This window comes from Solanum dulcamara, chromosome 3, assembly GCF_947179165.1.
Source record: "Solanum dulcamara chromosome 3, daSolDulc1.2, whole genome shotgun sequence".
Classification (NCBI taxonomy): Eukaryota; Viridiplantae; Streptophyta; class Magnoliopsida; order Solanales; family Solanaceae; genus Solanum; species Solanum dulcamara.
In genome coordinates, this window is record NC_077239.1 from 55,970,968 (window position 1) to 55,985,109 (window position 14,142).

The window sequence follows — 14,142 nt, forward strand, 5'->3', positions numbered from 1 at the left end:
TTGTAGCAATCCATGAAACAATCAAGCATTCTTCCAAAGTAATACAAAAGCCTTCTTCATAAAAGCTCTCTTGTCTTTCTTACTATATATCGTTCCCTTAGCGATCTAGTCTTAAAGGCTTACTTGAGCTTGCAAGATCGTGAAAGATTCGTGAGTAAGTTGTCAAGTGCCGCACGGAAGTCTTAGTTGAAGTCTAAGTCCGTGACATAAGGCTATAAAAAGTTAAGGAAAAGAAGAACAACATCGAGTTACAATCACGAGATTAATCCAGAACATACTCTTATTATCACTTGTACATACTCTAATCATATTCAAACCAAGAAAATCAAAATACCAAAATCTTAACCAAACGAGGAACCATAATTCTTACTGAAAATTATCGAAATATCAATTAAACCAATAACTCAAGTTGTAACAAGAAAGAAAATTTAAAAAAGGAAGAAACAACATACCTTTTTAGGAGCAGCGACTGGGACAACGAGCTTGACAATGAAGCTTCTTCCAACATCTAAAGAAATTTTAAAACATTGAAAACTATCTTAGCTCTCAAAATCTCTTTCTTCTCCTAAAATTCGTGAATCCAGAACCAACCCCATGAATGAAGAAGAGATAGGTTTACATAGGACGGGATTTGAGGGAAATTGGGGGGATAAGATTTTTGGGGGGGGGGGGGGTTTGGATAGAATTTCCGTTCAAATTTTTTTTTTAAAAATCATTTTGAAAAAAGAATATGTTCGGAAGATTCGAGCAAAGTTTCAACAAATTCTCCAAAACAAATCAAAGGAAGGCCGTCTGATGTCAAGATGCAGTACAATGAAGTGAGAGATTGAGACACACACTTTCAAAGGTTCTGCGTACGGAGAGAATAGGAGAGAGGGCGTGTGGTAGGAGGAATATTCGATTTCGCTTGGTTTATACGCGCATGCCTCAGTATGTTGTTGTGGGGGAGATGTTTTTTTTGGGGATTGGGTAATGCTGTTGTGTAGAGGAATTGGGCTTTGTAGTAAGAAATTGGAAAATGGTGTGTTGCTGTAGGATGGTAGGTGTAACAGGGGTGATTTTTTTCTCCTCAAAACACCACCGTTCAGCAGTCAGCATCGCACACCAACTTTAGCCTACCAACACGTTTGATACTTAGTTTAATTTCGTATCAAACAATCACACACAATATAAGCAAAGACACGCAGCGTACAGACAATTGCCCAACCTTTATTTATCTCTCACTCAGATATATAAAAGGGACTCGAGTATTTGGAAAGACTCACAAACTCTTGCTACTTGCCTTAGCCAACTATGCCTATATATATACAAGCTGCCAAGGGCAGTTTACAACACTACAAGGGGGAGGGACGTGCATGGTCAGGTGTCAGCACTTACATGGGAATCATGGGAGATCATGACATACATTACAGGCCCTATAATTTTAGCCACGTTCTGCAAAGCCTTCAGAGAATCGGCTTAACCGTCGCATGTGCCTTGCCTGTGACTCATCTGCATGTACTGCGCGCATGCCTCCCTCACGTGCCTCGCGCATGCCTCAACCTGATCCTCGCCTCATGCCTTTGCGCCAATGCCATGCCATTGCTATGCCAACACCATGCCAACGCCTTGCCATGCCCATCTACCTTGGCCTCGCCAACGCCATGCCAACGCTTGCCATGTCCCTCTACCTTGGCCTCAGCACGCCCATGCCAATACGCATGTCTGCCGATGTCTACCCCATTGCCTGCATGTATGACCTCCCGATGCCATGCGCCTATCGCGCGCATGCCCACCTGGTGCCATGCGCAAGCCTGCCTGATGCCATGCGCCTATCTCGCGCATGCCCACCTGATTCCATACGCCTATCTCGCGCCACTGACATTCGCCAAGCTGCTTGCCATCATCCAAGCACCTTGACATAGCTGCACACCATGCCATCGGCATACAACCCCACACATTGCCTGCCACAACCGCATAGGCCCGTGCCAAGGGGCAATGTACAAGCCCTTGACACTGCCCTCGCCCACCATATGCCTAAGTCCGAACTTGGGGGTCTAATAGTAGGAGTATATTATATGCATGTATTGTGGGTAAGGGAATTGGGGGGGTGAAAAGTGGCTAGATTTTGCATTTAGGAAATGGTCAACTTAATTGGAAACTTAATCAATTTATGTTAAGAAAATAGCCCAATTGATTTTAATTTAGTAAATTCGGTTAGTAATTAAATAAGATGAATTATTATTAATTAATTAACAAGCTTCTTAATCTCGACAAAGTAAAATAATTAACTCAATTTTAAATTAATTAACTAAAAATATAAATCTATTAATTAAGCTAAACTAATTAACAAAATATTTAGTTAAAAACAAAATCTGTTTATAAAATGACAAAATACTTAAAAATAACTTGAAAGTAGTTTTGAATTTTTAAAAGTAATTATTTCAAATTGTTTAAAAATTGAAGAAGCTCGATAACTAATTTACGTTGTGGCAAATCAAAATTGGATGTCAATAGTTGCTAATGACTTGAATATTCTATATTCCCTTCTTTAGCGATTACCGATTCATAATCAGCACAATTTTTTTTAATTTTATGGAAAAATAAAAGATTTAATCTTATTACTCAAATTTCTCTACGTAAAATAAAATGAACAGAATAATAACATCGATCTATTTCAAAATAAAAAAGTTGCAAATCTACCATATTATAAATTTCAACTTCTGAAAAATTAAACAAATTCCTTTAAATAAAGTCATTGGAGTACAAAATTTGGAATCAAAACATGTGAGAAAAGAACTTTTAGCTTTGTTTTCATTGCAAGAAATTCGTTTCTATTAAATATAAACAAATCTCTCCCTACACCCGATGGGTAATAATTACTTTTAATTTTATTTTTATTGCAAGAAATTCATTTCTATTAAATATTGTAACGATCTATTAGGTCGTTTTGAGTACTAGAGCTTTTCATTTCATAAAAGCTTCATTCCGTAAATTTTTAATGGAATTTTGGATTATACGATAACTATGGTTATTTAATTGAGGGATGAATTTAGATAATTTATTTAATTAATGGGCTAAAGTAGTAATACATTTAATACCCTATACCACTTATTCTATATTTATTAAAATAAGTTAATAGGTTTTGTCACTTTTAATACATAAGAGTTTTAAAAAAGGAAAAAAAAAGGGTGAAGAAACTTATCTGCGGCGGACGAAGAAAAGAACGTGTCAAACAGAGGAAATCTATGGCTCGGGTAAAGGAATTCTCATCCAAAGCTTTCAATTTCTATATAAGTTGATATCCTAAAGGTAAGTGACCTAAATTATTATTATTATTATTATTGTTGTTGTTGTTGTTGTTGTTGTTCTTGTTGTTGTTCTTGTTGTTGTTGTTTTTATTATTCTTGTTGTTGTTGTTTTTATTATTCTTGTTGTTGTTGTTGTTATTGTTGTTGTTGTTGTTATTGTTATTGTTGTTGTTGTTATTATTGTTATTGTTGTTGTTGTTGTTATTATTATTATTATTATTATTGTTGTTATTATTCTTATTATTATTGTTGTTGTTGTTGTTGTTATTGTTGTTATTGTTATTATTGTTATTATTGTTGTAATTGTTATTGTTATTATTATTATTATTATTATTATTATTATTATTATTGTGGTTGTTGTTGTTGTTGTTATTATTATTATTATTATTATTATTATTATTATTATTATTATTATTATTATTATTATTGTTGTTGTTGTTGTTGTTGTTGTTGTTGTTATTATTATTATTATTATTGTTGTTGTTATTATTATTAGTGTTATTGTTATTATTATTAGTGTTATTGTTATTGTTGTTGTTATTATTGTTATTATTATTATTGTTGTTGTTGTTATTGTTGTTGTTATTATTATTATTATTATTATTATTGTTATTGTTATTATTATTATTGTTGTTGTTGTTGTTATTATTATTATCAGTGCTATTGTTATTGTTGTTGTTGTTGTTGTTATTATTATTATTATTATTGTTATTATTATTATTATTATTATTATTATTATTATTATTATTGTTGTTGTTGTTGTTGTTGTTGTTATTGTTATTATTGTTATTGTTGTTATTGTTGTTATTGTTGTTGTTGTTGTTATTGTTATTGTTCTTGTTGTTGTTATTGTTATTGTTATTATTATTATTATTGTTATTATTTTTATTGTTATTATTTTTATTGTTGTTATTGTTATTGTTATTGTTATTATTATTGTTATTGTTATTGTTGTTGTTATCATCATCATCATCATTATTATTATTATTATTATTATTATTATTATCATTATTATTATCATCATCATCATCATCATTATTATCATCATCATCATTATTATCATCATTATCATTACCATTATCATCATCATCATTATTATCATCATTATCATTACCATTATCATCATCATCATTATTATCATCATCATTAGCATCGTTATTATCATTCTTATCGTTATTATCATTGTTATTGTTATTATTATTGTTGTTGCTGTTATTATTATTATTATTATTATTATTATTATTATTATTATTATTATTATTATTATTATTGAATGTAGAGAAAATTAAGTAGCAATGTCAATATATTGTTTGTTGGAATTAGCTGCACTAGCTACTGGTGGGTTACTTGAGCTCGGGAGACAGGCATTTAATGCCATTCAATGATTGTCATTTGATGTCAATATAAATGGAATAGTTAGGCGAATGGATTAAGGTTACAATGTTCGAAGTGCAATTACTGCTTTAATAAATCAGTGGGTTCGATTTTTAATGTTGTTAGTTATCACATTATGATTCAAGTATTGATATATTGAGATAGGTAATTAAATAATAGAGTATTATATTATACGAATATCATTAGATTTATGTTATTGGGGAGAATTGAGGCTTAACCCTAGCTTGAGATTTAAGAAATTGGTTATAGTAATATGGGTTTCTATGGACTCGTGTACTTATGAATATTATATATTTGATAGATTGAAAACGTTTAGAGGCATTGAAGAAAGAAAAGGCATTGGTGAATTAGATTGCTTGACTTCAGTTCTTCGATTGAGATAGATTATGTTTTATTCTATATCATAGATAGACTCTTAATAGTGGTTGATAGTCATTAAATAATGTGTGAAGTTTACTATGCATTTAATTATTATGGTTTGGATGGTTGACATGTTGTTGTGATTGGTATGAAATCCCAAGACTGTGGAATCCATAATCTTGAACTTGCCCTATCAAAAATGGTGCCTTGAATAAATAAGGCTTGAAATATTGTTAATAAAGTAGAATGTGATAACAAAGAATGATAAATTAATTATATTTGGATCGGGTGTCACGTTCCGACATGGTATATTGGATCGAGTGTCATGAGATGACATAATATTATTGGATCGGGTGTCATATTCCAACATGGTAATATTAAAGGAAAACATATTAAAATGACTTAATACTACCCAATCTCAAATAACTCATTTTCCAAAAGACCGTGGTGCGGAGACTTGGGTCTTTATGTATACTTTTGATATTGTTGACTGATTGTGTAATGGTTCATTTTGTTGTTACTTGATCTTGAGCTTGTTGGTTGCCACATGTTAAGTGTTATGATTGATTTCCCGTTATTACTTTATGCATATTAATTTCTATTTTGAGTCGGCCGATGATACCTACTTATTACATGTTGTCCTGTACTGACCCCTACTTGTATATTTTTTGTTTTATTTTGTAGAGTGCAGCGAGTGTTCCATCGACTTCGACTCGACCTCAGCTCTAGCGAGTGTCCAGCACATCAAGTTCTAGGGTGAGCTATTCATTCTAGCTCGTGTTGGATTCTCTCGGGCATGTCATGATGTCCTTAGTTTTCAGACACATTAAGTTATTTATTTATTCTGATATTTGACATTTCTAGACTTAGTATTTTAGAATTAGATTTCCTTGAAGTGATGACTTTCAAGTTTTGGGAAGATGTATCTAATATACTTTAGTGGTTTTATTATCTCTTACTCTCATAAATTAAGCTTTCGAGTTATTGTCATATTTTATAAGTTGGGGGTTTGTATCGTTGGTTCTCCCACCTAGGATGTTAAGTGTGGATGCAACTCATGGCCCATTTTGGATCATGACAAATATAAACAAATCTCTTCCCACACATGACGGGTAATAGTTTTTTTTCTTTTTATAATAATTTTAGCATATTCAAGTCATTAGTAGCAATAATATGCTTCATTTATCATCTGATCCATTGTATAAAATTATGAGTTATATTTTCTTTCCTTGTGAATTTTATTTTGAATTGTTTAGGTTAAGTTTGTTTCATAAGAGTAATTTGAAGAAAAAGTAACGGAGAGAAAGAAACGACTGAAAAATGGCTTAAAAATTTAGTTTCACTAAGGCATGTATCCTGTTAATATAAACCAAAGTTATTTATATAACAATGGACAGAGACCAAATCTGATAAGTTTTTAAATACTTAAAGGACTAAAACTGGTAAATGCGTAGCTAAGAGATTAAAATCGGTAAGTGTATAGTTAAAGAATCAAACCTGATAAGTTTTTGAATAGTTAAAGGACTAAATCATGTAAGTATATAATTAAGAGACCATTTTAGACCTTCTCCTATCAAATAACCAGTAGCTAACATGATACTTGACTAGATAATAATACAACCATCGGACACCTTATTCATGATAGTACTCTACTCTTATGTGGTTCAAGATAATAATACAACAATCGTTGGAGACAATATGATCCAGAACTCTCACCTAAAAAAGCCCAAGTATCTAAGTTAGAAAATGTTGGTGTAATATACCACAATTATAATAATTATAGTTGAAAATAAAAATGACAAAAATGAATAAATAATTCAATCAGGCTGAGGCGCGAATATCTTGTTCTCTTTAAGGAGATTCAAGCCCACTGCGGCATAATCTATATCGATCCAACAATATATCTCTTGACTTGTTCCCTCTAGGATACAATAGCCTAACAAAGTTGTACAACTCAATAGCCCAACAAAGTTGTACAACTCAAATAACTCCGAATTAGTTGAAGAGTTCAAAGCTCCACAAAAAGAACACCTTCATTCAACATATAATTACTCTCTTTTATATAGCGAATATAGTTGAAGACTTAGAATATTTTCTTGTCTCAACTCTGTTTCACTACTACACACTACAATATTTTTTCAGACTTAACATATTTCATCTCATCTTCTTTGACATATTCTTTACAAAGAAAGAAACACCACTATTTATAGGTGAGGAATCCTTCCTTGTCTTGAATAAAAATAAAGTGGATAATAATGCAGGTAAATGAATGGAGGAATTATGCCTTGGAAGTTACATATTTTACAAGGCATAATGAGGTAGAACATGACTTAGTGGTTACATAAGTTACACCAAAAATAATTGACCATATTCTTGTAAATTTATATCCACTAAAATATGCACTTAATATTTTATTTTAATAATAAAATGCATATACACCAACATTCCCTCACTCATTTTAATATTAAAATAAGAGAGTTCACCAATTTAGTTGAAGGGAGACTATTATGCATAACTAAGGTGTGCTCTGCATTGAACCTTCACTTAGTAAAACAAACCTTTACTCCATAGTCAGTAGTGGGCTTAGGCTTGAACTATGACTTCTTAAGGGAAATAAAGTATCACAACTTACACATAACAATCAAGGTGTTGACATAAGCTTTCATAGCCAGCACATTACAGCTTTGTGCTATTCTGGTTTCATGAGTGTTTTTGAGAACAAGCCCCATTCTCATAGAAAGCAACCTACTTTCACACTCACATAGGTGAAATCTGTCAAGGGTGCTCCTATAATTTGACACCCCATTCGTACGAGATACAAAATTTCATTAAGAGTTCAAAGACTTAACCTCCACATATCAATTTAGGATAAATGCACTCACATCATAAGGATTGAATTAAATTATAATAGTGCATTTCACAACAAGTCATCATATGATTCATTTTTCCCATTGAATCTGGTTATAGGATCTCTAGTCCCCAGGTTGGGTTTCCTTATATATGACTTAGAATTTTATGAGCTTCAATTTCATCCCCCTCAGTGTGCTTCAGACCCTTTATCTTGCTAAGGCCTTAGTTTATGAATCTGCAAGATTATCATAAGTTTTAACACCATTAAATTGATGGTATACCAGTGGCCAATATGATCTGACAATATTGTGTTTTATCCCGTGAGTCTGAATTTATCGTTACAATAATGATTTTGTACTCTATCAATAATATTTGTGCCATCACAATTAATCAAAATTAGAGAAATTGATTTTCTCACAATAAAGTGATTGATATAAATAAATCTCTAAATCAATTCACTTTTTCACTAGTTGAAGCTTAATTGGTTTTACTTCAACCTCCACCACAGATTTAACAATTAATAATTTGCTTTTCTCATTTTCATCAAACAACACCAAGTTTTTCTCATCTGCACCAACAAAACTTTTAAGTATAACATAATATTTTTTCATAAAATAAGCCATCAAATTTTGTACCAAGTAAATACACCTGATAATTTGCTTGTACATGCCATACTACATACACAAAATATCATATCAAGTGCAATTAGTCACAACTCATATTTTTATTAGTCTAGCGAACTCCTTTTTTTCTTTGTCACGATATTTTCACACAGTCGAATTAAAAGGAGCCGCAAGACTCATACAATCAACAAAATTGTATTTCACAATTTTTTAATATAATGTGACTTGTCAAGAAAATTTTCATCACATGTTTTTATCATTTTTTTATTCCATGAATGAAATTTATCCCATCCAAATTTTTAATGTCAAAATAGCTACTCAATATTTTTTTATCATTTCTTTGATAACATGTTAGAGACAAATTCATTAAATCATATGAAAACAATAACCTTATGTTTTTTTTTAAGATTAATATATGCACTTGTAATACTCTTTTTAGAGCATTTCTCAAATATGCAAAAATCACAATTTCACAATGATTTTTTTCTCATTGCATGAACCTCCACTGTTTTAGGAATTTTAAATAGCACTTTGTGTTCATGAAAAAGAAGTATCACTTTATTCATAAAAAATATTAGATAATTTTTTTCTTTTTTACCTCTTCCCCGCTTGAATTGAGCAATTAAAAATATACTTTACCCCGTACATCTCTTTTCTTCCATCTCTTGAAGAGAACAACGTTGAAGTGGAATGTTATTGAATCCTCTGTCTCGTATCTTGATATCCGTACTTTTTCAAACTGTAACAAAAACATGAATCTCCTTAAAATTGTTGGTGTAATGTACCAAAATTACAATAATTACAATTGAAAATAAAAATGACAAAAATAAATAAATAATTCATTTAGGCTGAGGCGTGTATATCTCGCTCTCTTTAAGGAGATTCAAGCCTATTGCGGCATAATCTACACCGATCCAGCAGTATATCTCTTAACTTGTCCCCTCCAGGATACAACAGCCCAACAAAGTTGTACAATCCAAACAACTCCAGATTAATTGAAGAGTTCAAACCTCCACAAAAAGAACACCTTCCTTCAACATATAATTACTCTCTTTTGTATAGCGAATATAATTGAAGACTTAAAATATTTTCTTGTCTCAACTCTCTCTTTCACTACTACACACTACAATATTTTTCCACACTTAACATATTTCATTTCATCTTCTTTGACATATTCTTCACAAAGGAAGAAACACCACTATTTATAGGTTAGGAATCCTTCCTATCTTGAATAGAAATAAAGTGGATAATAATGTATCTAAGTGAATGGAGGAATTATGCCTTGGAAGTTACATATGTTACAAGTAATAATGAGGTAGAACATGGCTTAGTGGTTACATAAGTTACACCAAAAATAATTGACCATATTCTTGTCAATTTATATCCACTAAAATTATTTTAATAATAAAATGCATATACACCAACAGAAAATCATACTACAGGAATACGTTCCTGATAGTTACTTCCCTTAGGTTCTAAGTATTGCTTAAAGCAAGAAAGAAGTCAACTAATAGGAAGAGACAACAAGCGGTCGGGTAAGTTTTGTAACCATTTTCTTTCTTTCTTTTTCTTTTTCTTTAAGAAGACAATTATAATGAGCATTCATACAATGCAAAAACAACCCTTCTTGAGTAGATCCTTAAGACAACAAAGTCTATGAACAACAAAAAGAAGAGTGTAGGTTAATGTGGACGTGATGAATAGAGTCTCAACAGATGATGAAGAAAAAAAATTACTTTTTCTGTTGAGTGCTACTGATCAAACTAGCTAACAAGGAATTAATCAACTTTGGTATCAACGGTTTCAGATAAGGAGACATTATAATGAGGAGACCTACCCATTATATTGACGCTGGTGTACGTGATTCTACTTTTACTCAAAATGGAACATGGAAATACTGCTAGGCACTCAATAAGTTGTTCGGTACTTTGATCTCTCAAGCAATCACTTAGCAGGAAATTGACGGAATGATGAGAAGTTTCTATTACTTTTTGACTTGAGAAAGTATTCATGACTGATCTCTCATAGAGAATTTCTAAAATATATCAGGCACCAAGGGCTTAACGCAACAATGGTGTACTCCTGCACATGAGATTGATCATAAAATTAACTCTCAGAATAGCGTGTACCTTGTTTATGAACTTGTCAAACTAAAATAGCAAAACTTTTCCTTTTTCATATATATATATTAATGAAACCTTTTGATTTATAAATAGAAAGAAATATTCTGTTATCTGAAGCCACTCTAGACAACGACATTTTCTCATGTATGTTCAACTACAACAATACTTATTTGTGTGGTTATGATATAATGTACGCGTCCACTAAACGTCAGGGACCAGGTCCCTCATCATAATAATAATATGGAAAAGCAAAGAACAAGAAGTAAAATCAAACACAAGATTTTGCGTGGAAAACTCCTTGCTCAAGGGAGAAAACCACGACCTATCACACATGAATTCACCTCCAACATCACTAATCAAAGAGCCAAGATTTAGATTACAAACTCTTGCAATCTAGGAATTGTGCTAAAAATTCCTTCCCTCTCACTACAACAACTCTGTTACAATCATATTTAGAGAAATAACCCTATTGCCCACTAAACCAACAAACTCTAGTTGACTTAGATTTCAGGATGTCCCCATAACTAACTCTAGCTATATTGCCACAGATTCAAATGACTATGAGATGAACTAAATCCTTTATAGAATAGGAATAGATCTATAATCATAAGACCAAGAAACCATATCTCTAAAACAAAATAAGGACTGATAACCCTATTTGGTCCTCCTGTTCTTCGAGACTCAATTTCAGAAAGCAAAAGCTTTTCAATATAGTTCTTCACTCAGATTTCAAAAAGCCAAGGAGAATTGTTGTAGAAGATGTATATATATAAATGATATACATAGTGCTGGAAGCATTTCATTGGTTAGACAATTGTCCCTCTGCAAAAGGACTTGTCCACGCACATCTCATACCTGCAGACTTGGCAGAGTCTGCAGTGTATGATTGTCTGTTGTCACTTTCAATGCTTCTGAGTTCTCGCAAGGGATAAAATCCCATACGCGTTCTCTTGATTTGTTAAATCATAAAAACATATAATATAAATTTTTTCCTTTTTGATGATGACAAACCACCATGCAATATTCCCCCTTTTCAGCAGTCTCACATTCCTCTTGTCAACCTTATTCCCCCTTTTCAACATTCCCTCAATCATTAATCTACTGAGAACATCTTGCATCCCAAAATACATTCCCCATTTTTAGATAATAAAAAAAGAACAACAGTAAACTAAGAACAAAATATGCATATCTCAGAAAAGTCATGGCCACTTTGGGCAACACAAGCACAAATCAACAAGAAAATAAAATGAAGAAGATCAAGAGAAACAAAATAATTCATTTCAACTAGTTGATAGAGATATTACCCAAAATATTTTGTGACATTACAAAAAGAGGATAGTAAGAACAAGCGATTTTCAAGGAGGGACACTAGGAGGATGGGGGTAACTGAGTGAGATATTTAAGGATAAGGGACATATGATCAACAAAACTCTCATAATGTTGAAGCAACCTATCCTTGATACTGGAGACCTGTGCAACAAGGCTTGCATTTTGTTCTTTAAGATCTTGAAGTTCAAAAGAACCTGGTCCCTTTGATTGTGCCTTGGCCAACTATGCCTTGAGTCTAGCAATTTCAGCATCTTCGGAACTCAACATAGCTATCATTTACTCCATTTCATGCTTCAACTCTGTATGTTTGATCAAAAGTTCTAATATTTTGCTAACCTGCCCAGTCTTACCTTCTACACGCTCATACTCTACTAAAGTATTCATAGATAAAGACTGCTTCACAGTTCCTCTAACACCAGCACCTAGAGGAATATTAAAATGATTGAATACTTGAGTAAGAAAATAACCATACCCTATGCCATGCTTTCCATTATTAACTATAATAGTCTTATCTATGTGCTCCAAAATGATGGTTGGCAAGTTGATGGCATCATATTTGCTCAAGGCTTCCATAACAAATAGATTGGCAACAGATGCCACTATTCTTTTCTCAAACTGAGGAAGTATGACCTTGTTTACAAATTCAAAGTACAATCGATATCCCCCTTTGAGAAACTTTTTAGGAATACCTATTGTGTTTAACTTTTGGAGTTTCCCACACTCTTGAATAAACCCTTTTGAGTAGCCTATCCCAATCACAGACCTAATTTACTTAGTTGAAACCTTTAGTATCTCACCAAGTATACCCTCATCTAGGTAAATTTCTAGAGATCCTATCTTGGAGTAGAGACTTCCATCATCCTCACGAACAACATTGTAGTAAAACTCCCTAACCTGCACTTCATGAAACACTACACTAGAGTATGATCAATAAACAGGTGAGTCTAGTCTTGAAGTTCCACATCATTGACTAAATCACACATCCCAAGCTTGGTTAGGATGTCATAATCAAACATTCTTCCATTTAGCACCTTTTGAGTATGCAAAATATTGAATCTTTCTTCATAGGTTAACTTTTTCTCAACTTTTATCTTTTTACTATATGAACCTGGTCCCTTGTATGACTTAGGCCCAGATGCTGCAAATAATTCATTAGTATTAGGTGATGGTTCTCTCTTTCTCTTGGATGTTTCCTTTTCTTCTTCTTCCACTGCTTTCTCCTTTTCCTTTTTGCTGACTGCCTTTCTTGCAGAAACTTTTCTTGGCTTTGGTTTTGAGTCTTGCCTTGCTTTCTATGGAGCCTTTCGTTTCTTCTTTTCTGTAGTCTCCACAACTTTATCAAAATCATTTTCACTATCACTTTTTCCTTTAGAAAGTTCTATGATATCCCCCCTTATCAGGGATCACGCTTTCTTCAACTCTTGTTTGTCTCCTTCTCCTACTCTCATTAGCTCTGAATTTGTTATCCTTCATTGCATCACTTATGATCTTTTTAGTAGAACTCCTAGTAGTGGGGTGGGGTTTAGACCTAAATCCTAAAGTTTCCACCAATTTTCCTTTTTCCTTACTCAATACAGGGACCATTTTCCTCCTAAGTCCATAGGACAAAGGACGATTGTCTTCATCATCATCATCATCATCAATGGAACTCAAAGGGGGTGGAGTAGTTCCAGGGGTTTTGTCAAAACTAGGAGGTAGTTCTTCAGAGAGAAGATTAGGAATACCTATTTCTTCTTTTGAGAAAGTAGGAATGACTTTGTCCTTCATTGTAGCAAGACTCTCTGTAGCAAGATTCTCGAACACTAACTCTTCACTCATGGAAAAAATATTCGAATCAGTTACTTTACTTTGAGGAAGATCCCCTTCAAATTATTTCTCTGTGATGGCAGAGGAGAGCAAATCGGGTTGGGACAGAGTTAGTTCAGGCTCAAGGTTTTTTTTGGACTCAACAGAGTCATTAGGGGATGAATTCTATGGATCATTTAGATCCAGAGTGTGAGAGAATACATGAGATGCTATTTCATGGACTAAATGAAGTACATCAGTGATCGGAGTTGTAGTTTCTTTAACAGAAAGAAAGATTGAAATGAGAGTTGAAGAAGAAGGTTTTTCAGAACTAGCAGGAAATGTAGATTGGTCGATTTCTTTGAGAGACTTTAACATGTCTTTTGT

General features: G+C 32.7%; 1 protein-coding gene across 1 annotated transcript; it reads right to left on the reverse strand.

Annotated features, from left to right (window-relative positions):
- Positions 1-3,268: 3,268 nt before the first annotated feature.
- On the reverse strand, positions 3,269-13,788 carry LOC129883578 (uncharacterized). The gene is made up of 5 exons (XM_055958210.1): positions 13,378-13,788; positions 12,754-12,864; positions 12,307-12,585; positions 4,022-4,549; positions 3,269-3,922 (listed from the first exon to the last, which is right to left on the reverse strand). Exons 1-5 carry the CDS (start codon positions 13,786-13,788, stop codon positions 3,269-3,271), a joined length of 1,983 nt encoding a protein of 660 aa, XP_055814185.1.
- Positions 13,789-14,142: the final 354 nt, after the last annotated feature.

Coding starts and splice junctions, on each gene's coding strand:
- LOC129883578 (XM_055958210.1), bottom strand. CDS start 13,788: ATGAGTGAAGAGTTAGTGTTCGAGAATCTTGCTACAGAGAGTCTTGCT. Junction 12,586..12,753: donor TACTTGGTGAGATACTAAAG/GTTTCAACTAAG, acceptor ATACTTCCTCAG/TTTGAGAAAAGAATAGTGGC. Junction 3,923..4,021: donor ACAATAATAATAATAATAAT/AATAATAATAAT, acceptor AACAACAACAAC/AACAATAATAATAATAACAA.